Raw genomic sequence first — 24,707 nt, 5'->3', positions numbered from 1 at the left:
CCAAGGAAAAGATAGTTGTAGGCTGTGCTGATATAAATCATACCAAAGGGGACTAAGGGCAGGGGAGAGGAAAAGGGCCACCCACAGAAGAGAATAGACCTCAATCAGGGAGCTACGTTGGAGGTCTAGCCATCTACAAAGGAACTTGGCAGGATGTATTGTCCCTACCTAAATTTAACCTGCTCATATTTGGAAAATATATACATATATATTTGTCTACTAAATCTAGTAAGCCACAAAAGGGAAAGCTAAAATTTCCAAGCTGCTGTCCTCCTTTATTAAAAGAGTATCAATTTCACTTACACCTCCTATTGGAAATATGATCTTAGAGTATGACACAAAATCTACAAAGATCCCACCCACCTCCTCCCACAAATGATTAAATCTGCCAGTAAGGGACACCGGTCCAAACACCTATGCAAACTTGAGAAACCTGCTGGATTGGGGGGGGGGGATCCAATAACATGTAAGAAAGGATTATCACACATGTTTTACAGGTGTTATCCATCACATATATTCGTTATGAATACAGGTTTTTAACCACGTAGCAGACTGCAAGGTGTGCCAAATAACTTGATACACACTGAGCTATCCCCAAGGGAAACTGCAGAGCAGAAAAAAATGGGGCAGAGCAACTTTCCTGGAACCGCACAGTACTCCACCACCAGTCAGCAGGAGTGGCTAACACAAGTCAGAGGGTCCTTCCCCGGCTCTGCTTTAAGTCCTTTGACAGGTAGGCAGATTCTTTAATCCACAACTACAGTGCCTCCAACTGCCTCTAGAGCCGATTTAACCTTTTCTGCTTCTTCTTTACGAACATTTACTTTGATATCTTGAGGAAGAGATTCTACCAACTTCTTGGCCTGCAAGACAGACAGACTTTAATCAGAAAATGAAAAGGTTATCATAACATTCAAGAGAAACCTCAGCTAATGCTAGTCTTGGTCTCTATATACTTTCTACTTACCTCTTGAATTTGAGGAGACAACACCCCAAAATCTTTCCAAAGAAGCATTTCCTACATTATGGTTCCAGGGTTTACTAAACAGAATTCAAAGATTTGAGGAAATTGTCTTTGGAGCTTTAGAGGTTTTAGAGGTTTTATTTGCATTTGTAGGCCGCCCTTTTCCCTGAGGGGACTCAGGGCGGCTCACAGAAAACCAGGGAAAGGGGAAATACAACATTGAGACAACAACACATAATAAAATAATGAGCAACATGCATACAACATTCGGGCGGGGTAGAAATCCTTATCCCCAGGCCTGACGGGCGAGCCAGTTCTTCAAGGCAGTGCGGAAGGCCTGGACGGTGGAGAGGGTACGAATCTCCACGGGGAGCTCGTTCCAAAGGGTCGGGGCTACTGCTGAGAAGGCCCTCCTCCTTGTGGTTGCCAGCCGACACTGGCTGGCCGATGGAATGCGGAGGAGGCCTAATCTATGGGATCTTATAGGTCGTAGGGAGGTAATTGGCAGAATTACCAGCTTCATTTGCATGGAGGAAAGGTGGAGATGCATGCAAGTTCAAAAAGGCAAGAAGGGGAAAGTGATGTATATATCACACCCAAGGGATGTGGGTTCGCACTGCTCTGACCTTTCTGCCAACCTGCCTTTTTTTAGCCCTGCTTTCTCAATAGATGCCACTGAGTTGCATGATTCATGACAGACCGTGTCACACTAATTGCCACTATATCTGAGGATCCTAACTTTACTTTTATTCATTCCACATCGTCTTTTTTTTTAAACTCTCCATCAAATCATACCCTTTCTGCTCCCAATTGGCAACATCAAAAAATTACAACAGGAGTTCTATGGAAATCAAGTTTAGAAATGAACTAAGGCAGTTGGGAAGCAACATATTTTAGAATATCCCTCTTATGGACCATATTATACTAACTCTGTTTCTTGGGATTAGTTTCTTATTCATTCTCAGACACAGTGTAAGATGTTGATTTATTTCTATAAAGCTTCATATCTTTTGGGACCACAGTATCTGAAGGAAAGTATCTACCTGCAAGACCTTGCTAAGAAATCAACTGTAATCACTACAGTTTTCACTAGTTGATGTCATCAAGGGAATCAGCAGCACAACGTATGACACTTTTAGTATCAGCACTTATCTGTGGAACCTGCTTCCAAGATGTATAACCCAGTCCTTCGTTGATGTTTTTTAACCAGGCAATAAGCATATTTCCATCCAATGTTAATTTTGCTGATCACCATTTTGTTTATTTTCCTAACTGTTTTAATGAAATTGTATTATTAGTGCAAACCACTTTAAGGCCCCTTAGGCTTAAAGCAGAATATATATTTCTATTAAATGAACAGTTACTATAGAGGGAACTGTCAGTCACATAATTCTAAGCATTCTTAGCCCCTGCAAGCATTTCAAGTAAAGAGATATTCCCCCTCAACAGTATAATCTGAACAAGTATAGGAAAGAATCAGTTTACCTGGACAAGGTTTATGTTCTCCACATGGTTCTTTAGTTCCTTGATAACTTTCACCTTGTCTTCAGCTTTAAACCCAGTCAAGCGCACTGTAAAATTGACCTTTTCTACTTTTTCAACCATTTCTTCTTCTTCTGCCTAGTAGATGAAGAGGAAAAAGAAACAAATTGACAATTAGTAGGTAATGCCTGCCCCTTTGCCTCCAAGGAGACAGCAGTAAAGGAAGGATCCAACTATTTAGGCACCTCATTTGATTAATTTAGATGGGGGAGGGCCCCCAAACCTAGCTCTGAATTATAACAGTGTTGTTATTATAAACTGACAATGTGTGTATATATATATATATATATATATATATATATATATATATATATATATATATATATATATATATATATATATATATATATATAAAACTTTGGATGTATTGACAACACTAATATTGTTTATTCTTCTGTGACTTATTTTAATCAATTGCTCTCTCATAGCATATCAAGCACATTCCTCTGAATTTCTAAGTGGGAACGGATATTATAAACAAGTAATGCAAATCTTTATTATTTCTGTTCCTCGTCATTCCTCCAGAACTTTAATATACACATTTCACTGATAAACCTAATAAAACATATTTGCCCATCTACATTAATAAATAAATCTCACACTGGTTTTTTTTTTGCCTGATCAGTGATTTTACACTGTGCAACCAAGTTGCCTAAATTTAATCATAAATGACAACTCACAAGGGGATTAATCACAAGAAGAGCTAAAATATGAATTCTCTGTTTTTTTTCCAAACAGAGTAAACTCATTAATTTCCCTTTGGGAGTCGGATCACGGAATAAAGGAGCTAGAATATGAAACCTCCATCCTTGAAAAAGCTTGTTTCCTTAATTTCTTAACCTAGACATTCCAGACATATATTTTCCTTTTTAAGAAGTTGATGACCTGCATGCTATTTTTTCTGGAAAAATCCCCTTACTTTAAGGACTATCTTTTTCTTTCTACTCTATGGAGCTGGTTAAAATATTTCCCAAAATTGCTAATGAATTATTTCATTCAGGAGCTAGTGTGTGCTCCTTCTTATAGTCTGCTGCAAACTTTAAAGTCCATAGTTTTATCCAGGTTAATATTCATGGGTAGATTAATATTTGTCAAATTTTGTCTGCATCTTCATGTCTTGAAATTTTTATCACCATCCCACACCAGTAAAAGTATTTGATTATCAAAATGTGAAAGAAAAAAATAAAAGGAAAAGAAGTGCTGCGGGTGCCTTTTTGTTTGGTAAACGGAGAGAAGATCAGACATCAACCTTGAGGAGGGTGGTATGAGGCAGCAGGGAAAATAGAGTAACCTCTAAAAGGCATCTATCTACAATTACTACAAATATCTCACTGTATCTGGCAGATTTCCAGAACTGCTATAAGGAAATTGTTTTGGGAACTCCTTTGGAATAAAATTAAGCAACCACTTGGAAAAGTTAAGTTTGAGATGAATTTCTTAAACCTCTAGAACTATTTTCACTTGAGTCATTCAAATCTATACAATCTTTTAGTCAGGAAGCAAATCTCATCATAATTGGGGCACCACAAAGATATTTATTCCATGTTTAATGATACAAAGCTTAACTTTAATAGAAAATCACAACATACAAAAATAGGTAGGAAACAATTAAGTGAGCAAGAGGCATAGTAGCATCTAAAATGTACAGCTGAAAAAAATGGCTTCTAAGTCCATTATAATAAATATGTCTGTTATCTCACTTAATTTAGGATCACCCTCAGGACTAAAAAGTATCCAGCTAACTAAAACTATAGCTGCATAGAGAAGTAGCTAACTTTAACTCATGAATCTCCTTTATAAATCTTTTTGCCCCATTCTATACTGCCAATTGTTCAGAAGTTTATTACAATTTGTATATCATTACAAATACTTTGCTATTATTTTCATTATACCATGCAGCAGCTCTTCTAAATACCAAATAAAGAAAGCAGTCTGTCTGCATCTTTCATCTTCATGCTTACAAGTTTCATACCCACCTCTTCAAGAACAATGTATATTTGCTGACCACGTACATTCAGACCCTCCTCTAAAAGCAATTACTATTTGATTCAGGTAAATGACAAGATATAAGGCTGATAGCTTACCGGTGCTGCCAACTGTGTTGCTGGCATCATCCCGGCCATTGGCATAAGTCCAATATCTTGGATCTTGAGAGTTTTCTGTAAATATAGAATACATATTTTTATCCATCTTTTACATCACTTGTAATACTGAAGTAGGGATTATAACCCACACTACCACACCCCATCTCTATAAGGAAAAAGAAGCTACAAACAACAGGAAGCATCTACTACAACTTTTTAATTTTTGCTCTATTAATCACCCAGTTTCCAATGTAAAAATGGTACCTTTAGCAACTCATTGAGGTCAGAGATCTCCAGGAGAGTCAGGTTAGCAATATCCTGAACTAGCTGCTGAATCTTAGGTGAATATTCTTTTGGGGCATCATCCATACGCGGACTTGCTAAAACTTCACTACACTTTGAACATGTAGTCTTCAGCATCCGGATAGCACAAGCTTGTGATCGATGATGCCTGTAGATCAGAAAACAAAAGTTACAATTCACATTTCCCAACACACAGGTACATGCAAATGAAAAGTATATGTTGAACAGATGAGGAAAGGAGGGATAACAAGGCAAGACCAACCAAGATTGGGGGGGGGGGGGGGAATGGACAACAGTATGAATTGGTGCACAGGCTATTGAAAAGGAAAAAAAAATCTTCCCCAGCCATTTTTAAAGCAAATTTTGACAAATTCCATTTTAGAAATAATCCAGTTTCAGACATAATGGCTATTTTCAATAGCCTGAAATATTACATGGTAGAAGCTTTATAATGACAAGGTTTCATACCGCAAAAGGTGCAGTTCAAGTAGTTTAAAATAGTCAACCAAAAGATAAACTATAATATATTGAAAGGTAAAGGTTCCCCTTGCATATATGTACTAGTCGTTCCTGACTCTAGGGGGCAGAGCTCATCTCTGTTTCAAAGCCAAAGAACCAACGCTGTCCGAAGGTCATGTGGTTGATATGACTAAATGCTGAAGGTGCATGGAACGCCATTACCTTCCACCCAAAGTGGTCCCTATTTTTCTACTTGCAGTTTTTACGTGCTTTCAAACTGCTAAGTTGGCAGAAGCTGGGACAAGTTACAGGAGCTCAGTCCGTTATGCAGTGCTAGGGATTCAAACCGCCAAACTGCTGACCTTTCTGATGGACAAGCAGTGTCTTAGCCACCAAGCCACCGCGTCCCATAATATACTGTAGCATAGGTTAAAAAAAATTTTTTTTTTTACCAAAACTTAATCTGCTCTGCTAGCATGCTTTAAGATGACAAAGTAAGGACAGATTGTTTTTAATAATTAGGGATTCATGTGGGTAATTTTTTTTTAATGTGCCATTTTATTCATTCCTCAGGCAAAATAGGCCTGCTTTAATTCAGTACTATTTGCAACAATAGCCACAAGCACTGATTGATCTATTAGAGCTTATTTATGGATATTACCTGAACACACCGGTTCTCTACTGGCCAGAGCCCCAAGTCACGAAGTTTCTGGTTCAGATCTCACCCCAGCTTACAGGAGTCCACCCACCATCAGTTTCTGCCCCTTAGCAAGCTGGGGTAACGGAGCTGACCTTTCAGGGGTGCTTCAAGACTGATCAAGAAGTAAATTCTCCCTCCTCACATCGAGAGGGCTGAAGCGTGGTTTAAAGAGAGCAAAAAAAAAAAAAAAATCCCCTGCAATTTTATACGCGCGCCGCCAAGCAATGGCTCCGTTTGCAGAAGCGAGGCGGGCGTGTGACCTTTATTTGGGCGTTCGGGCCTCTTAGTTCGCTCCCACCCGCTTCCCCTTCGGTCGGGGCATCGGTCGTCCAGGCCTACGTACCGCAGTAACAGTCGGAGAGCGGTACCGAGTCCGGCCGCGGGGAACATGGCCATTACCGGCGGCTGCAAAAGGCGGCAGGAAGGAAACACCGACAGCCCCCTCTTTCTGCAGCGTGCACACCGAAAAGGGCGCCGGGGACGCTCTCTCCGAGCATCTCTGTGGTTCAACGAAACGTCCAATCGCCGCCGAGTTCGACTCTCCGTGAGGTACAACAGAGCGTTGCACAGCCTGGCATCTCGATGGTAAGCGGATGTGACGATTCAAAGCCCGTCTAGCGTACCAGGTTAGAAATGAAAACTGCGGGAACCGGAAGCCCGTTTTCCAACAGAGCCAAACTTCGTTACCCAGCTGCCCTTACGGCGCTCGGCGAACAAAGTGAAACCAAGTAATATTTGCAACTAAAGAAGATCCCGCAATTCGGAGGCTTAAGCGGAAAAAAGAACTCCAAGCTAGGCGGACGAGTGAGGAGGCTCCGCGAAGGGTTTACAGATGGAAGACTATAATTTACGATTTACTGTGTGAGCCTTCTGTGGTTATAAGTTGAGGACTATTTGCAGTGACTAATGTGATCTAATCACTAATGTGATTCAGTCAACCAATGGAACAGAAGTTGCCTTCAGAAGTTGTGGGAACTTCATCACTGGAAGCTTTCAGGAAGAGACTGGACTACCATCTGTCAGAACGCGTGTAGGTTCTTCTACTTGGGCGCGGTGGATGGGTGGGTGGGTGTGTTGGACTAGATGACCTACAAGGCCCCTTCCAACTCATATTAATCTGAGCCTCTTAACAGCTCGGCAAGGGAGGACTAATTTAAATTTTTTCCCGAGGCAGTGAAGTCAAGAGACACAAGATAGTGAAGTGGATGGAATTTTTATTTCTATTATATTTGATTTGTTTAGCAGTAAACCAATTACCGTATTTTGAGAATGTGGGCACACAGTTTGCCTGTGGTTCATCTTATAGCAGGTTTTCCCCCCAAAGTCAATTTAACAGTCTTCTTAGAACAAATTTTTATTTCAGGAAACACATTGCATTTGAGTTACCATACTGTACTTATTGGCACACAATGATAAAAAAAAGTTATGTAGAGAGGTTTTTGTTTCATACACAAAATGCTTTTTTGGTGAAGACCAAAGGGAAAAAAATCAGGATGTGAAGTCCAATCTGCTTCTCCAGACATTGTTTTATACATTTTATCATCTAATTATTACCAGGATGGTATAAAAATAAATATTAGTTTTGCCTTATGGCATATCCTGTTCTTGGATATACTTATACATTGGGATTTGTAAGAATATTGCACTAATGGCCACTGTCCATTCATTACAGCATTAAAAAAGTTAAAAAAAACAAAAATTATTTTCCATAGCAGAAAGTTTTCTGTTTCATCTAATGATTCTTTGTTGCAACAGCATGGAGCTAACCCTGACTGAAAAAAACTAAGATTGGACCTGGTTAGTACTTGGATAGATTAAAGCTGTAGGCTAAACTGTAAAGTTGAGAAAGGCAGTGACAAGCTACTTCTGTATTACTGCCAAGAAGAATCACAGGAAATTGTCAGGAGTTGGCTGAAGGAATCTTTTTTATTGACTTCCTCATAGAATAATGGTAGCATTCAAAATACAAGTCCTGTCATAGAACTATGTACCACTGAATTAGGAAAAAAACTTTCTAGGATTTCTATAATTTCCCTCAAAAATTGATTGTGGAATTACTCTTTTTAGATCAACCTATTTTTAGACCATAAAATGCATGAAGCAGACAGGCTGACCATAACAAAAGTGTGTGCAGTTAGGTTAAGGCCTAACTGCCAAGGTCTTTATTGCCAATACTGTAGAGATCAATGCACCTTCTCAACAGAAATATATTAAAGCCTATAATGTCAATGGATAGATGCTGAACTTCCTGGAATGTTGCGGAATGGAAAACCAAACATAGGGAATCCAATTTTATGAACTCATAAAGGACTGAAGTCTGCTTAGTCTCCTTAGGAGGAGTCCCCCTCTCTGAAATGTGCCCTGAAGAGTTTCAGGTGCTCCACCAACCGCGACACCAGGTAAGGGGTGGAGGAGTGGCTGCCATCATCCGAAGGTCATTGGTTCCTCGTGGAATCCCTGCTCCGGAGATTGTTGGATGTGAGTCTCTTCTGGTGAAGTTGGACCTTGGGGGTCAAACGGGTCTGTTGTTAACGTACCTACCTCCCAGCTGCGTTGCAACAGCCCTGCCTGCGCTCCTGGAATCAGTAGCCAGACTGGTGGTTGAATTCCCCAAACTTATAGTATTGGGGGATTTCAACCTGCCATCTCTTGGCGAACGCTCTGATGGGGCGTAGGAGTTCATGGCTTCCATGACAACCATGGACTTGACCCAGGTAATTCTGGGCCCAACTCATAGAGCAGGACACACGCTCGACCTCGTGTTTCTCTCGGGGCAGTGGAGACGTGATCTGAAATTAGAGGGCATTGAGATCTCGCCCCTGTCATGGTCAGATCACTTCCTACTGAGGCTGGACTTTCAGAAACCCCTCCCCCACTGCAGAGAGGTAGAGCCGATTAGGTGGTTTCGCTCCAGGCGCCTGATGGACGGACCCTTTGGGATTTCAAATGGAGCTTGGGGATATACCTGACTCCCTTGCCCTCAGCCCGACAGAGTCCTTGGTCGCTGCTTGGAATATAGCGGCGGCTGGGGCTCTTGACTGGATTGCGCCTTTGCGGCCTCTCCACGGCAGTGGATCCAGGAGGGCTTCTTGGTTTACCGAGGAACTCCAGGAGATGAAGCGCCAAAAGAGACGCCTAGAGCGACGCTGGAGGGCTAGTAACTCCGAATCTGACCGAGCACTGCTAAGAGCCTATATTAAGACTTATCTCGTGGCGATACGGGCGGCCAAATGTGCGCATTTTTCCACTCTTATTGCGTCCGCAGAATCTCGCCCAGCCGCCCTGTTTAGGATTACCCGCTCCCTTCTGAAGGGGAGGGATGCGGAGGAACCCTTGCAGGGAAGAGCTGAGGAATTTGTTCAGTTTCTGTCGGACAAAGTCGCCCAGATTCGGATGGACCTAGACTCCACTTGGGCAGTTCCTGTCGAGATGCCGGGGGTAGACCTTGATCAGATTCCTTGGATTGAGTTCCAACCTGTTACTCCTGAGGAAGTGGACAAGGCCATGGGAGCGGTAAGTGCCTCCACCTGCCTACTGGACCCGTGTCCCTCCTGGCTGGTTTCTGCCAGCAAGGAGGTTACACGAGGCTGGTTCCAGAGAATCATTAACACCTCTCTACAGGAAGGATCTTTCCCGCAGCCCCTAAAGGATGCTGTGGTGAGACCCCTCCTTAAGAAACCTTCTCTGGATCCAGCTATTCTTAATAACTAATGTCCAGTCTCCAACCTATCCTTTGTTGGGAAGGTTGTTGAGAAGGTGGTGGCCTTTCAACTCCGACGGTCCTTGGATGAAGCTGACTATCTTGATCCCTTCCAGTCGGGTTTCAGGCCTGGTTACTCCACCAAAAACTGCTTTGGTCGTGCTGACTGATGATCTCTGGCGGGCCAGGGTTAGAGGATTGTCCTCTATCCTGGTGCTTCTTGACCTCTCAGCGGCCTTCGATACCATCAACCAAGGTATCCTTCTGCGAAGACTGGAGGAGGTGGGAGTGGGAGGCACTGCCCTACGGTGGTTCTCCTCTTACCTCTCTGACAGGTCACGGTCGGTGTGGGTTGGAGGACAGAGGTCTACCTCTACGCCCCTCAAATACGGGGTGCCACAGGGCTCGGTCCTCTCCCCCCTCCTATTTAACATCTACATGAAGCCACTGGGTGAGATCATTTGCCGGCACGGGATCAAGTACCACCAATACGCGGACGATACTCAATTGTATCTGTCCGCCCCGTGCCAACTCAGCGAAGCAGTGGAAGTGATGTGCCAGTGCCTGGAGGCTGTTAGGGTCTGGATGGGAGTAAACAAGTTGGCACTCAATCCAGACAAGACCGAGTGGCTTTTGATGTTTCCTCCCAAGGATAGTCTAGATTTTCCATCAATTAGCCTGGGGGGTGAAAGCTTACACCCCTCAGAGAGGGCTCGCAACTTGGGTGTCCTCCTGGATCCACAGCTGACTTTAGAATATCATTTGTCGGCTGTGACCAGGGGGGCTTTTGCCCAGGTTCACCTGGTGCACCAGACCGGGAGGCACTTCAAATGGTCACTCATACCCTCGTCACCTCAAGGCTCAACTACTGCAACGCACTCTACATGGGGCTGCCCTTGAAGAGTGTTCAGAGACTGCAGTTGGTCCAGAATGCAGCCGCACGAGCGATATCAGGTATACCTCGGTACACCCGTGTTACACCTATCCTCCGCGAGCTGCACTGGCTCCCTATTAGTCTCCGGACGCGCTACAAAGTGCTGGTGATTACCTTTAAAGCCCTACATGGCACTGGACCTGGATATCTGAGAGACCGTTTCCTGCTACACACCTCCCAACGTCCGATAAGAACTCACAGGTTAGGCCTCCTCTGGGTGCCATCGGCCGGACAATGCTGACTGGCAACCACTCGGGGGAGAGCCTTTTCTATAGCTGCTCCGGCTCTGTGGAACGAGCTACCAACAGAGATCCGGACCCTTCCCACCCTTGCCGCCTCCCAAAAAGCCACCAAGACCTGGCTGTTCCGGCAGGCCAGGGGTTGCTGATTCAAATCAGGTTCAACCCCCAATTAAACCGGATGTATGTTTTTAATATTGTTTGTATTGTTTGTATTCTCCACCTCTGTGTTATTTTATTTCATTTGTATTTGGAAGCTGCCCTGAGTCCCCCGGGATTGGGCGGCATATAAACCCATTAAACTGCTAATTGCTAAATAGTCTTGTTGAAGACACATCCTCCAAATAATGCTCCCTTTCCTAGATAGACTATTGCTGAAACAGGCTGAAGACCATCCAAGATACTAAGAGCATGAAGGTAATGTTTCTCGAACTGGAGATGAGAAGAAGCCCCTGAGGGTCAGTAAATGGCTTAGAGAAGACTGTAAAGCACTATGAAGCAGTATATAAGCAAGTGTTATTGCTATTGCTAAAACTGCTGGCTCCAATTGGCCTGGTGGGTGAGTGGAAGGATTTGTGCAGGGCTCTGCACCTCCTTGGCCCTTCTGTTTGGATATAAAACTTTCGATTATGAAGCTAGATAGTTCTACAAATTCTTCATTTGGTAAAATGGGTGAAAATTCCCTGAGTCCTGGAACACAGCATGTGTCATGTACTCTTGCTGAAGCACTTCAGTAATCACAACCCAACAACCTATTTGGTAGAATGCATATTTATGCAAAGACTTAAATACCAGCACAGGGCTGTAACAGAAGCAGAGATTGGAAAGGTTTAAATACTTATTTTTATTGTCACTGATTCCATTCTGTCTACACCAGCCACTAAGTATGACACATAAATCTTCAAAGCCATAGGACAGATAGGTTGGATGGGGTGAGGACTTAAAAACATACTGGGTTGGGATAGGCTGTGTTCAAGATAGGGGGTTCTCAGAAGACATGGAGGGAAGTGGTGGAGAGATGTCAAAAATTAGTGAGAAAAGAAGTTGAGTGTGCTGGGCAAAGTGAAGGTCACTTGTTTGGCTAGATGTGACACTGAGAGAGAGAGAATGCGGGCTCAGGGCAGTGCCATACACTGGATCTCATAAATTCTGACTCTGGAGCATGCTTAAATGTTATTTTCCCCAAGAGAAGTTTCCTGAATGGTCTACATACCAGCGACTGCTTGAGAACTAAGCTCTGTTATCCAACTAATGAAAAGCTAGGCAAGTTGGGCTGTGGGCCACTCACTCTCCATAGTCGAGTAGCAGCATATAGGATGTTACAGATTCTTGATCCTGGCAGCATTTTTGACAGGTGGAATGGGAAAATGCAGACAGACAGTGGGAAATTACCCAACACCGAGGGCTCAACTCTCCTCTCTCCCTATTGAGGGAACAGCACAAAGGAACAGCAATGGTGTAGCAAGTACAGCAGTGACCAAGAAATGATAGCTTTACAATGTTTTAGAAACCCATCCCTCCCTTGCCTTGTAACCCAAGAGATTAGTCAAAGGAAATAAGCTGAGCCTCTCCACTTCCCCCTTGCACTTGCTGCACCTGGGAAGAGGTCTGCTGGGGAGGCGGCTGTTGTTGTGGAGGCCCTCCGGAGGGTGCCATCTGCAAAACATAAATGGAAGCCAGCATAGCCAGCCAGCATTTCTTTCAGTGGAATTCCTATAGGAAAGAATTAATAGCACTTGCTCCCTTAGCCCAAGGGTTGGTAGAGTCACTATCTTAATGCTAATAAGGTCAAGTATTTTGGGGGGAGATTACATTGAAATTTTGGTCAAAGACTTACCTGTTGATACATAGGCTGTTGTCCTGACAGGTAAGGCTGCTGGGGTGGCAGGCTACTCAGACCTGATTCCTGGCCAGGGAGAGTTGACATAAGGTTCTAGCAGAAAAAGAGGGTGTCAAACTTTTCACCAGAACAAGTGGCCCTTCTTGAAATGCAGCCACTTGGGCTTTAGAAATGAATTTTCCTATTTCTATGAACATAACTACATATTCCCTATAAATCTTCCTGCTGCTAACCTCATTCATGAAGTTCAGCAAAGGAAAAAGCACAGTAATTGAAACAACTTCCTCACCTGCATATTGTAGGGCTGGTATCCCATTGGCATTGACTGATTGCCCATGTAACCCATAGTACCCCCAGACTGGGGGGGCGCTTGGGTCATGGCAGGCACTGTCTGCGTTTGGGAAGGGGCGGGTGCATTCTGCAAGATAAAGAAGATAGCTGGAACAAGATGCCCGTACGTGGCAACTTTTGAGCAAAAGATTTTGATACCCAGAAACTTCCAAGGAAAGTCTAGACAAGCTTCAACATACAAATAAAATATGATGCCTTTTGCTTCTAGAAAGCTGGGAAATCCTGCTTTCTCCACAAGTAAATGAAGAGAGAATCCTGCCAAGAAATCCTCCTTAATTAAGCTGAGGGCTTGAGCAGCCCTGGAGCACCCCGTGATCTTCATGTCTGAATAGGGATCTGAATCTGGATTTTCCAGAGTTAATTCAACCAGTGCACCACACTGGTTTATAGTCTTTGCACAACCAATAGAATGCTAAGAGCTAGTCTCCTGACTTGGGGTGAGATTGGGGGGTGGGGATCAACTGTACCTGGTAACCCTGCGTAGGTGTGGGTTGATAGGAAGAATAAGCAGGATTTGCGGTGGGCACTGCCTGTGCCTGTGGGGCAGGTTGTGTATTGTTATTGCCTGTGGAGTACATGTAGGTGCTCACCATGCCAGGATCTGAAACAAACATGCCAAGATTTGAAAGTTATTCTTCCAGGCTGAGCTTTGTAGTTTATCAGTAAAGGGCTGGGCTAAATCCACACCCACTCCTTTTTTTTCTTCTACTTCTGTTACCTGTTCCTGCCACAGGCATCGCAGTGTAGGGTCCTGTACTGCCCTGGGCGGACTGGCTCATGTAGACGGTGTGCATGGGGGAGCCCTCCACAGAGCTTGCTGGGCTGAAGGTGCCTGGGAAGCTTGTGGGTCCTGATGGTTGGTAGATCACTCCGCTGGCAGGAGGCATGGCTTGCAGCTACACACAGTAACCAAGATTGGTTCCTGTAAACTTTACAGGAAGGGCAGGGAAGGGCAAAAGGAATTCTTGGCCTCCCCAGTCTTCTTCCACTCAAATACCTGTGCGTACGGCAAGGAGAAAGCAGGCATTTGTGCCCTCATCTGGATTGTTTGCTTCTGTTGCTCCAACCGTAACTGGCGTTCCTTTTCTTGCTCTTGAAGGCGCTGGATGGCTAACTGCCGTTGCATCTCCAGATATTCCTAAAGGTTGGAATAACGCAGGGTGTATTAGGCACTGTGGTCATAATGCTGTCAGATAGCAGATGAATCTTTGCTCCAAACAAACGTGGGACATCACGGTCCAAGCCTCACCTGCTTCTTCTGCCGCATGATCTCCAGTTTTTGAGCTAGCTGGATCTGACGTTGACGCTCTGCCTCTTCTGCAGCTCGGCGCAGTTTTTCTCTGTGCTCTTCTCTCAAGGCATTTAGGGCTCCACGTGCATCCCGGATCTGGGCAAGTTTATCTTGAAGTCCCTCATAATATACTATGGAAAAGAAGGACAAGGCTGGAGTCTCATCGCTGCTCCCACATCACACCTCCCCAAATCTCTTAAAAGAGAAAAGCAGAAGCGGAACTTTCAGAAGGATTGGGAAGCACTGGATTGTTTTAACCCCACGCCAATCGAAAAGTAGTAGTAGTAGTCACTTAGATTGCTAAGATTCAACAGGGGGCGAGGAAATTCTAAATCTGTTTTCAATTCACACATCAGGGACACAGCTTCTGATAACATACATCGACGCTCATCCAATTGGTTCAGGAGCTCCAAGAGCTGGGGGTGCATGCTGTTGATGGACTGGAAGACAGAAAGGACTGACGAATCATTGGTAATGCTCCGCCCTCGCAGGTGGTTGCTCTTCATACGGTTGACAAAGGTGGTGACCGCAGTCTGCAAAGCTTTCAAAAACTGCTCATGGCTCTCGTCTGTCTCACCATTCTGATATTGCTGCTGGGGAAGAGATGGGAAACCGCTGACCAGAAGTCCCAAGTTCTGCCTTAGAATCCTGGCACTGCTTCTTTAAAAGTTAATTTTGTTCTTCAAGATGGCTACTACTGTTTGTCCAAGTAAACCCCACACCAGAATAGATGCACCCACAATGAAACAAACTCACAATTCCCAAAAAAAGAAAGCCTAGCACTCACTCTTAAAACTTTCCTTTAGCGCTGCTACTCCCAGTTCATAAATAAATATTCCCCAAACCCTACAGTGATGTGGTTGAGTCTGAGTGATGCTTACAGAGTGACACTGTACTAACGCAGAAGGATTTTGTTCCTACCTCCACAACACTAAGTGGGGCAGGTGGGACTTCCGTAGTTTGGGTTGCTGGCTCCCCCATAGACAGTGGGGCTGAAGGAGTGGGGCTCTTGCGTACTTCCTCCTGCTTCTTTTCCCAAAAGTTGCGATTCAGGTATCGAGCCAACTGCCCAGAAAAAGGAGAAATGAAAACAACTTATTGCCAAGACATTATTCAAAACAAGCAACTTAATTATCAGTTATCATTTAGTCCATGTCATTAGCTTACAAAGATTGAAGTCTCACCTCAGGATCGATGTCCTCAGCTAGAGGAGCAGAGGAGTTCTGAAAAAGACAGGTTTGTTTATTTTTAGTAAGGTTAACATCATGAAAATATCCCACAATCTAATTATCCTTTAGAAATATATATCAAATGCTTGAGAATAAACCTGCAAATCAGCTGCTCAAGCAAAGCAGACGAGAGCAAAATTCTTATTTTCATCTTTCAAATTTCCTTCATTAGCCTGATCAAGATACTACTGAATTATCATGAGAAATGAAGTGGCTTAAGGGTCATCTAAAGCCCAAAAGAAATTGATTCCTGGGATTGACTAATAAGATTTATATGGCTCCTCATCTCACAAACCTGACTTTGCCTTGCATACAATAAACCAATCAAAACAATTACAAAGTATTTTAGCCTGCAAGGGTCCAAAACCTTTCTCTGTTGGCTCTTCTCTGCCAAAGGCTCCATTCTTACCACAGGAGAGGAATAGAGGGTGCCACCTGGGGGTGCTGAAGAGGTGATTGGTGTGGGTTCAGCCTTGGGGTAGGTAGAATAGGTGCTTTTTTGCCTCTGCAGAGGAAAAGAAAAGATGTAAGACTACCACCTTTAATTACCTTTTGATGTTCATCAGCATGAGAGATGTAGGACAGAAAAGAGTAGCACTGTGTAAGGATTGAGAGAGGAAAAAGATAATTCAGACCACGCTTTGGTACCTTCTTAAATCAAACCTAGGATTACACACAAGACTAGGATGACACATTTTAAAAGAGTTATCAACATGTAAATGTACAGTCCAAATCATGTTTCCCCTTTCGAATCCAGATTATTACAGTCTTATGAGGAAGCGCTAAGCATCCTTTTGATAGTCAGAATGACAATATCTTATATATGAGGATATTACATTAAAATACAGTACATCAGTGATAACTAGATGTCAAAAACCAAAATGTGATATTGTAACCTGAATGCAACAAAGATTGAAAAGTCTTGAGGAATTCAATTTTTGGATCATTTGCGAATAGTAGATTAGGTGAGAAAGACTATCAGAAAGACTTCTATTTGGTAATTAAGGGGCTCCCTTTGGCTTGGAGACAAGAGTGACATTAGCACAAATTTCTCACAAGTGGACAATAGGCTGTCACAGGAAGAAGCAGAAGCCTGAGTTGCTAAATACATTCTTATAATGGCACAAAGCAGCCAAGCATGAGGAATTCACAGTAATGTTAGTTATGACGAATGAAAATTAATCATGACAACTTGTAAGAATCATGATCAATACACAAACCATCCTTTCCTTTTCCTCCGCCTCAGATTGAGAAAGTGCAATTGCCAGCTGTAGCTCTTCTTCCTCCTGCAGGGCAGTTTCATCACGCTTTGGGGGCAGCTAGGGGCAGAGCAAACAGCAGTCACTGTACCTACTATGTGGAGCTGATGAATTAAATTAAAGAGAAGTAGAGAGCTAAAACAGGCAAGGACTTACCTGGGATTGTTGTGAAAGAGGGCTGGTCAGGTATTCCGGAGGAAGTTCTGTGGTAGCAGTTCCTTTTCCTTCTCCCTTCCTGTATGGATGGAAAAGACAAGGTCCTGACTGCTGCGGAACTACCCTCTTGCTAAGCTGAATGAGGAAGAGGAAGCAGGGAGGCCCAGCAACAATTAAACTATAATCTGCAATGAACCAACTAGCATTTTTTCTGGAAACAGCATTTCTGTAGAATAGGGGAAGTTACGCCATTCATTTTTACAACTGCAAAATTCCCACATACAAAAAGCAGAGGTGCCCAAACAGCCATTGTTTTCAGAATCTCAAATGTAGTAGCCCCTTCCACAGTTAAGCTCTTACTTGTTGAGATGTTCATAGCAAGGCTCACATACTCGTACTTCCTTCTCTATGCCAAATTTGGGGATGGTGGAATATTTGGATGAGCATTTTCCACAGAAGATCTGCCCACAGGCCCGACAATGATGCTGTGAACATATTAGAACGATCAGGATTATCCAAGATAAACATCTGGTTGGAAAACATTAAAACCATTGCCCTCTTCTCTCCTAGCACTTCTAACAAAAACCCTGCATCACATTCAGCATGTGATCCCAGGATCAGAGGATGCGGCAGTACTCACCTTGCGCGTCACCACGCCAAATTGAACTCGGCACCGGTGGCATTCTTCTGCATCCACCCAATCAGGAGCCTAACCTCACAGAAACACAGCAATTATGAGTACAAAAAAAGCCACTATAACACTTTGCGTGATCTTAAATGTGCAAAGCTTTCCAAAACTACTGATATGCTAGAATGCATTGCAGATAAAGGAAATGCATCCAGTGATATAATGTGCTTTTAATGGTCAGTATAAGCTCAGTGTGAACTAATCTTTTTGTTGACTTACAAGTTGAAAAAAGATTAGCTGTCTGTCTGAATACAACTGCAACCACAAATCACTCTCAGATGTGAAGTAATGAGTGGAGAAGAAAGGAATTGGGAAAATTCCTAATGTATTGATAGCAAAAAAAAGGGGAGAGGCTGTGTTTTATCACCTGCCTCAACCAGCTGCTATGCTGGTGATTGATTCATCCCAAATTCTCAGCCTTAGAAACAGTATCAAATCAGAGACAAAACAAATATATGCTACACATTCAAGATGTAATTACTACAGAAAACTTCAAATTATTTCCACCCAATGAGGTGAGCCAATTTCCCAGCTGGGATACTTACCCTTTCTGCGGCGAACATCGCATCACTTTCTTTGAATTCTGGAAAAACATGACCTGTAGGTAAATTAACACTGTCATGCCATCGCATGCCAAACCTTGGGCCCTGGATATTGGACTAAGGACTACATGGTGGACATGAACAACTGCCCCCATGTCTCCCTATGCTCTGCCTCATGTGGGCAAAGCTTCCAAGTCTCTCTTTTTTTTTTACCAACCAAAGTTAGGGAGTCTACAGGGCATGATTTATTTGCAAGAACTCTTCAGAATCTTTCCAGATGATCACTTGACCACTAAACCCCATGAATGTCACAATGTGACAATGACCAAGGGCAAAGGGATTAATTTTTGATTGTCACTATGTCCAGAATTGTGGAGTCAGAAGGGATAAGAATTACAGAATTTGAAAGCTGATATATCTACTGGCTCCAGAATTAGAAGACTGAGATAGGCCCAAGAAGTGAAATGGCTATGATCAGTATTTGAAACACACTAAGCAATTGCCACCAGCACTTCAGTAGTGTCAGTAAATTTATGAGGTGGTTTTCAGGTCATATAAATTTGATAAATCAATGGAAAGTTTTTCATTTGGTTTTTCTCCAAATTCCCAGCTGCAGACATATTACCCGCCCAAATGGCCTTAGTACCACAATGGAAGGCTACTTTCCTCACCTTCTACCTTCATGATCTGGTAGGTATCTTGAACCACCTTGTATTTGGGCTCATTGCGGAAGGCATGGGCCCATGCTTGGATCAGGTACAGGATCTTGTTGCGAACGTTTGCCTCAACTTGTCTCTGCAGATAATAGGAAGGGTCAAGATCAGGCATTGTAGCCAGCAGAACTGAGCTCGCAATCTTCCATTGTTTGAGTTATGATATTGATAGAGAGGATATCATCCCTCAGAGCAGCAAAAGCTAAACCCAACTTTCCCCCTTGTTTAGTCATTGCTTGTAAACATGTACAATATGACTAGGGACTCACAATAATTTCTTCCTAAAATATATATTCTCACTGAAGAAATGTATATCTAATTTTAAGAGGTGTTTTGGTACACGAATGACTGTTCTTACCTCACAAACATAAAATAATGTAAGGCTCCTGTTGCAACAAGCTAAAAAAAAACAAAGTTAAAGGTACAGCAAGGCTCTTGTAGAAAAAGACTCTTCCCTGAACACTAGGATTACCTCTGCATTACTGAAGATGCAGTCACAAGCCCAATCTCACCTTGCATAATAGTACATTGCTTCCATCAAGAACCACTGATGGAATGAGGCTGAAATACTGTAAGGCAGGAAAGAGCACGAGGACAAGATCCAAATTGGATAAGGTTAGGGTTAAGAGAGCCATAATAAAAATGGACTTTGTGGGAGGAGTCATGTTATTCTATGGTGCTAAAAGAGACCAGGATTTGAATCTGGAATGTTCTTCTAAGAAAAGATGTGTTCCACCATTTAGCTATAGGAGCATTACTACACTTGTGTATACTATATACATATTAAATCTATATATTTTTAAGAACTAGCAAATCAGAGTATATGGCCTGCACAGTAATCCAACATTTATTTTTCTTCACTGATTTTTTTTTTTAGAGATACAATGGAAGCATAGAAACTGTTATGTTTTAATTGACACTAGTAGATAAAATTCCCGCGTTTGAAAATTTGATGATAATAAGGAAGAAAACAATCCAGCAATGAGTGTATTCAAGCAATGAAAGCATCAATAACCCATACACTGATATAAGTATGCGCAACTATTCAGGCTGAAATCTTTGCTATACAAATACATGTGCAGACATGGAAATGGCTGTGCTCTAAAACTATTTCAGGCTAATTGAATATATTAGATGTGGTATGTGTATATATAAATGTATAAACATACTACGCTTGAATATGGTCATTACAATTTTAATGCCCAAACAGATTTTTTAAAATAAAACTTTTATAACTTTGGGATTTTAGGATTTTTTCTGAGTTGTTTACTTGTAAAACAAAAAGGTCATATAAGGTAATATTTTTGTCATGCAAGATTAATACAAACCTTCAGGAAAAAAAAGAACAGAAAGTCAATCTATTCCCCTCACTTCAGTATAAGGCTTTTCTCTAGTTTAGCTTAGTGTAAACAAAAATAGCCTAAGTGCTGTTACCTTGAACAATTCCTTCAATTCCTCCATGGTCTGCTTGTTAGCCACCTCATCATGGACTGTCTGACCACAATTCTTTACTACAGATTCCAAGACCTGTGTGAAAATTATACAAAAGTTGGTTTCCAAATAAAGTTCAGAGACTTCACAACAAATAGTCTGGATCTCCTCTACAATGCATACCACATGGGCTCAAATGAAGAAAATCTCCCTAGTCACCTGGGAGTGTGATTATACTTCTGCTTACCTCTAGTGCATAGAGCGCCACGTGAGGATTCTTATCATTGACTTTTTTCTTAATCGCACCCACAGCATACTTAGCCCTGGGAAATCATGGGGGGGAAAGGGAACCAGTTCAGTCTAATGAAAGCTGCAAGAAACATCTAAGCCAGATAACATTTTTTCTCTCATGAAACATAGTATAATCACCTACAAAATGCAAACATTTGATGAAGGAGGCTGTGTATATGCCAAGACAAAACAAAACATCATATTATGACTAGATTAGTCCTAGACGAAGAAAATATCCCATATGACTATGTCCTAGAATAATGGGCTAAGGGTCAACCAGAGTAGAACCAACTATATGCTTAGTCCCAAGTAGCAACCAAGTTCTGTTCTGGGATTTCCTAGGAATAATTAGCCAACTGATTAAAAATAAAAATTGCCAGTGAAATAATTGTTAATATAAATCAATTTTACAACTGCATCTTAGTTATTTCTAAAAAAACCCATTACAGAGCTGTAAAAGATGCAGCAATGAGCAGAACAAAGGCATTGCAAAAAAAGTGGGGGGGACAGTGTTGAATGCTTCTTAGTTAACAAAGCAGAGTATGTAAGGGGAAAAAACGGATAGCAGAAAATATATTTTCTTTCATACACAGTATTAGAATGCAGTTTATTTACTGAATCTAAATGAGAAAACAATCTTAGTCACAAAAACAATTCAGCTATGAAATTCATTGTCAGTAGACACTAACCATCAGTGAAAATAGTTTTAAAATGGATTAGCAAGATACGCGTTCAAAGGATAGGGCTATTAATGACTATTCATATTGATGGATCTATTCATAGGCATCTTCAGGAAAGAGAGAGACGAGGACTGGGGACAAATAACAAAATTTGTGACACAAGCCGCATGACTTACATGCTTCTATACAACATTGGGATGGAAGTACAAAAGCCTAGGATTCATGTTATGATGTCCAATGCAAATTTTGTGTCACCTTGTGTTGTCTAGAATGTCTAAAATTAGAATCTATCTCCAAAATCAAAGGTAGCATTTTGTGTGTGTGTGTATGTATATACATACATACATACATACATACATACATATATATATGTATAGTCACAACCCCTGGTATGCTCCAATTATGGGAGGAAGCTAACTGCTTCCATTCTCTGTCCATCGGCTCGTCACAAGAGACCATCCAGACAGAAAGCCCAATATTTTACTGTTGCCTTTTGTTACAAATGTGTTGTATTTGTGCTGATTTATTTTTATTTTATATATTGTGCCCTTTATTTATTTATCAGCGCAAATACAACATTGGACATCATAACATGAATCCTAGGCTTTTGTACTTCCATCCCAATGTTGTATAGAAGCATGTAAGTCATGCGGCTTGTGTCACAAATTTTGTTATTTGTCCCCAGTCCTCGTCTCTCTCTCTCTTTCCTGAAGATGCCTATGAATAGATCCATCAATATGAATAGTCATTAATAGCCCTATCCTCTGAACGTGTATCTTGCTAATCCATTATATATATATATATATATATATATATATATATATATATATATATATATATATATATATATATATATATATATATACACACACACACACATACATACACACACACACATATATATATAAAAGGAGCAGCAACAGGAAAAGGCTACCAACTTCAAATCCTGCTCACGAGCTTCTAGAATGGAATTGATTGGATAATGTAACACAGAACGTGTATTAAACAGATCTATGCGCTGATCCAGAAGGATTTTTCTTAGTTTCTATATACTGGATAATAATTCCAGATATTAATCATGTTAGTTGGGATTGCTGGGAGCTGAATTCCATGCTATCTGGAGGGTAGCAACCAATCATCCTTTCTGAGTAATGGCAGTCCTCAGCTTTCAATAGCATCCTGAAATCCACACTGCAAAAGTGATTAAGACCCAGGACAAAAACTAAATTATAATTAAAATTAATGAAACTAATATTAAGAGTAACATTGCAATATCATTGAAATGATTGTTCCCTATGTAATTTTTTATATCAAAATTTATAATTTATCAACAATCTAGAGCTGCCAAAGATCTGGTGAATTATACAGATATCTCACATTGTATAGCGCTCTACTAGCTGATGGTTTATTTGAACAACAAAGTCTTTAGAGGCACAATGTAGCCAATACCTAAAATTCTGGCTTTAGAAAATAGATAAACACATTCAACTATCTGTGTTAGCAGCATGTTTCTTTCCACTCATACTTTGCTTAAAGTTTAATTGTAATGAAAGAATGCTTCTTTTGTCAGTAAAGTGCATAAAATAGGGGAAATGATAAGATGGTAGAGTTCAGCACTTACTGGGTATCTCCCTGACGAATCATATCACAGATCTGTAGAATAGATTCCCAGTCTGTCTCCAGCAGAAGCTGACTTGTGGCCTTATCTGCAAGATAATAAGCTAAGTCATTCAGGCACAAATTAAAATTTATATTCACTATCAGAGAATTGATGGACAAAGGGATTTTTCTTCTGACAAGAATTATTAGAGATGAATGAGAACTTCAGATCGCAAACAATTACAGCTATTAGTTATTTGCCATATGCTATTAGCAAGCATTTATAATTTTTCTCAGCAAAGCTGACCTCTTAGCTGTCAAATCTAACTCTAGCTATAAACATGTACTCCTCCAGCCATACCATTTATCATTTGCCCAGATATCTTTTATTTTCTTTAATTACTTCATCTTTATCGTCCCCAATAAACAGACTTCTTTAATCAGGCCACTCTAGCATCTCCATCATCAAGTTTACAGTAAATTATAACCTCTTCACTTCCAATTCTTCCTCCAAACTTCCTTCTGTCAAAAACTTTGGTACTTTTTTCCACATTTATGTAGAATAAATCCTAGTTATATGTAACTGCTTTTGTATGTATTTAATCTTTCTGCATATCACTTTCTCGCCCTTATTTTCCCCTTCCCTGTCATGTTATAAATTTCTTGAGGGAATTTAAGTATATTTTGGAGTGGTATACTTTGTTATATTCTAACATTCCAAATTCAAATAGAGCACTATATTTAAAGGGAAATGAATAACTGATCATTGCCTTTTCCCCATCAACACAAAAACACCAGTGAATTTGTCGACTGTTGATAGGGGGTGATGTAGATTTTCTTTCCACTGATATTTGTCCTACTGCAGCACATCACGTTTGCCTCGATTCAGCCCCTGCTTAAGTCTGTTATTTCCTGGTACAATCAGTCACCTTGTAGAACCTGATTCTAGGTTAGCAATGAGGTCAGCAGCATTGCACAATTACAAATACAGGAACTGAGATTCCCTCACCCCCCACCATCACACATTTGTTATCAGTCCATACATTCAAAATGGATCAAGCTGGTCCCGCCATTTACGGAAAGGAGAGCCAGTACTTAGTCTTGAGTAGTGAATAATACTGTCATCCTGCAATCCCATCCCATTACATACTAGGCAATGTCACATTATTAATCACTCCAGTCGACCTCTTTGTCGCTGAAAGTGCAACCTTTGAATTTGAGAAAAGAGGACAATGATCCTACCAATAATACAGGACAATCAATATGGGTGTCTAAGTGGGGAGGGAGGAAAAGGAAAATGCTTCGAAGTCCTGATTGGCTTTCAGAAGCTACGAAAGATCCCAGACAAGGAAGGCGCCATTGACAGAAAGGTTTTTTGCACAAGAGCTGAAGAAGGAAGGGAGGTCGAAGGAAAACAAGAGGAACCCAGCCCCGCCGCTCCGAGCGAGCGTTAAAATGAAGGCCGAGGCTCTGAGGCAGGGTTAGGCCAAGGTCCCCCTTTCCCCTCCTCGGTACCTAAAAGGCGCTCGAAGGTGCCGCCTCCTCGCCCCATTGTCCTCCCCGCTGAAGATCAGGCTGGACCGACCCGCCGCCGCTCTTCCCCTCCCGACGTCTCCGCAATTTAGGCCCCGCTTCCGCCTTCCAGTCAGCTGGGGGGCGGGCTTTCCGGCGGCAAGCCTTCGCGATTGGTTGAAGCAGACTGTCGTTCCGAA

General features: G+C 41.9%; 2 protein-coding genes across 6 annotated transcripts; both read right to left on the bottom strand.

The window, feature by feature from the left end:
* Nucleotides 1–254: 254 nt before the first annotated feature.
* Nucleotides 255–6,554, bottom strand: MRPL12 (mitochondrial ribosomal protein L12). Its single transcript, XM_032210274.1, has 5 exons — nucleotides 6,396–6,554; nucleotides 4,855–5,041; nucleotides 4,591–4,665; nucleotides 2,450–2,584; nucleotides 255–863 (listed from the first exon to the last, which is right to left on the bottom strand). The coding sequence occupies exons 1-5, from the start codon at nucleotides 6,446–6,448 to the stop codon at nucleotides 747–749; spliced, it is 567 nt and encodes a 188-aa protein (XP_032066165.1). The 5' UTR covers nucleotides 6,449–6,554; the 3' UTR covers nucleotides 255–746.
* A 5,195-nt stretch (nucleotides 6,555–11,749) lies between these two features.
* Nucleotides 11,750–24,640, bottom strand: HGS (hepatocyte growth factor-regulated tyrosine kinase substrate). 5 transcript variants are annotated; one of them, XM_032210366.1, is made up of 21 exons: nucleotides 24,511–24,640; nucleotides 23,018–23,102; nucleotides 20,673–20,748; nucleotides 20,429–20,521; nucleotides 18,953–19,076; nucleotides 18,285–18,337; nucleotides 17,692–17,760; nucleotides 17,412–17,536; nucleotides 17,052–17,130; nucleotides 16,857–16,955; nucleotides 16,046–16,141; nucleotides 15,592–15,630; nucleotides 15,329–15,472; nucleotides 14,787–15,000; nucleotides 14,366–14,538; nucleotides 14,114–14,254; nucleotides 13,835–14,012; nucleotides 13,584–13,717; nucleotides 13,055–13,183; nucleotides 12,763–12,858; nucleotides 11,750–12,581 (listed from the first exon to the last, which is right to left on the bottom strand). In XM_032210366.1, the coding sequence occupies exons 1-21, from the start codon at nucleotides 24,545–24,547 to the stop codon at nucleotides 12,468–12,470; spliced, it is 2,298 nt and encodes a 765-aa protein (XP_032066257.1). In that variant the 5' UTR covers nucleotides 24,548–24,640; the 3' UTR covers nucleotides 11,750–12,467. The 5 variants fall into 5 exon arrangements, with proteins under 5 accessions (XP_032066257.1, XP_032066262.1, XP_032066258.1 ...); XM_032210367.1 differs by having other exon boundaries at nucleotides 12,468–12,581; nucleotides 14,787–14,997; XM_032210368.1 differs by having other exon boundaries at nucleotides 12,468–12,581; nucleotides 16,866–16,955.
* Nucleotides 24,641–24,707: the final 67 nt, after the last annotated feature.

This window comes from Thamnophis elegans, chromosome 2, assembly GCF_009769535.1.
Source record: "Thamnophis elegans isolate rThaEle1 chromosome 2, rThaEle1.pri, whole genome shotgun sequence".
NCBI lineage: Eukaryota > Metazoa > Chordata > Lepidosauria > Squamata > Colubridae > Thamnophis > Thamnophis elegans.
The sequence above is the reverse complement of the archived record's forward strand: the minus strand, read 5'-3'. Positions and strand labels throughout refer to the sequence as shown.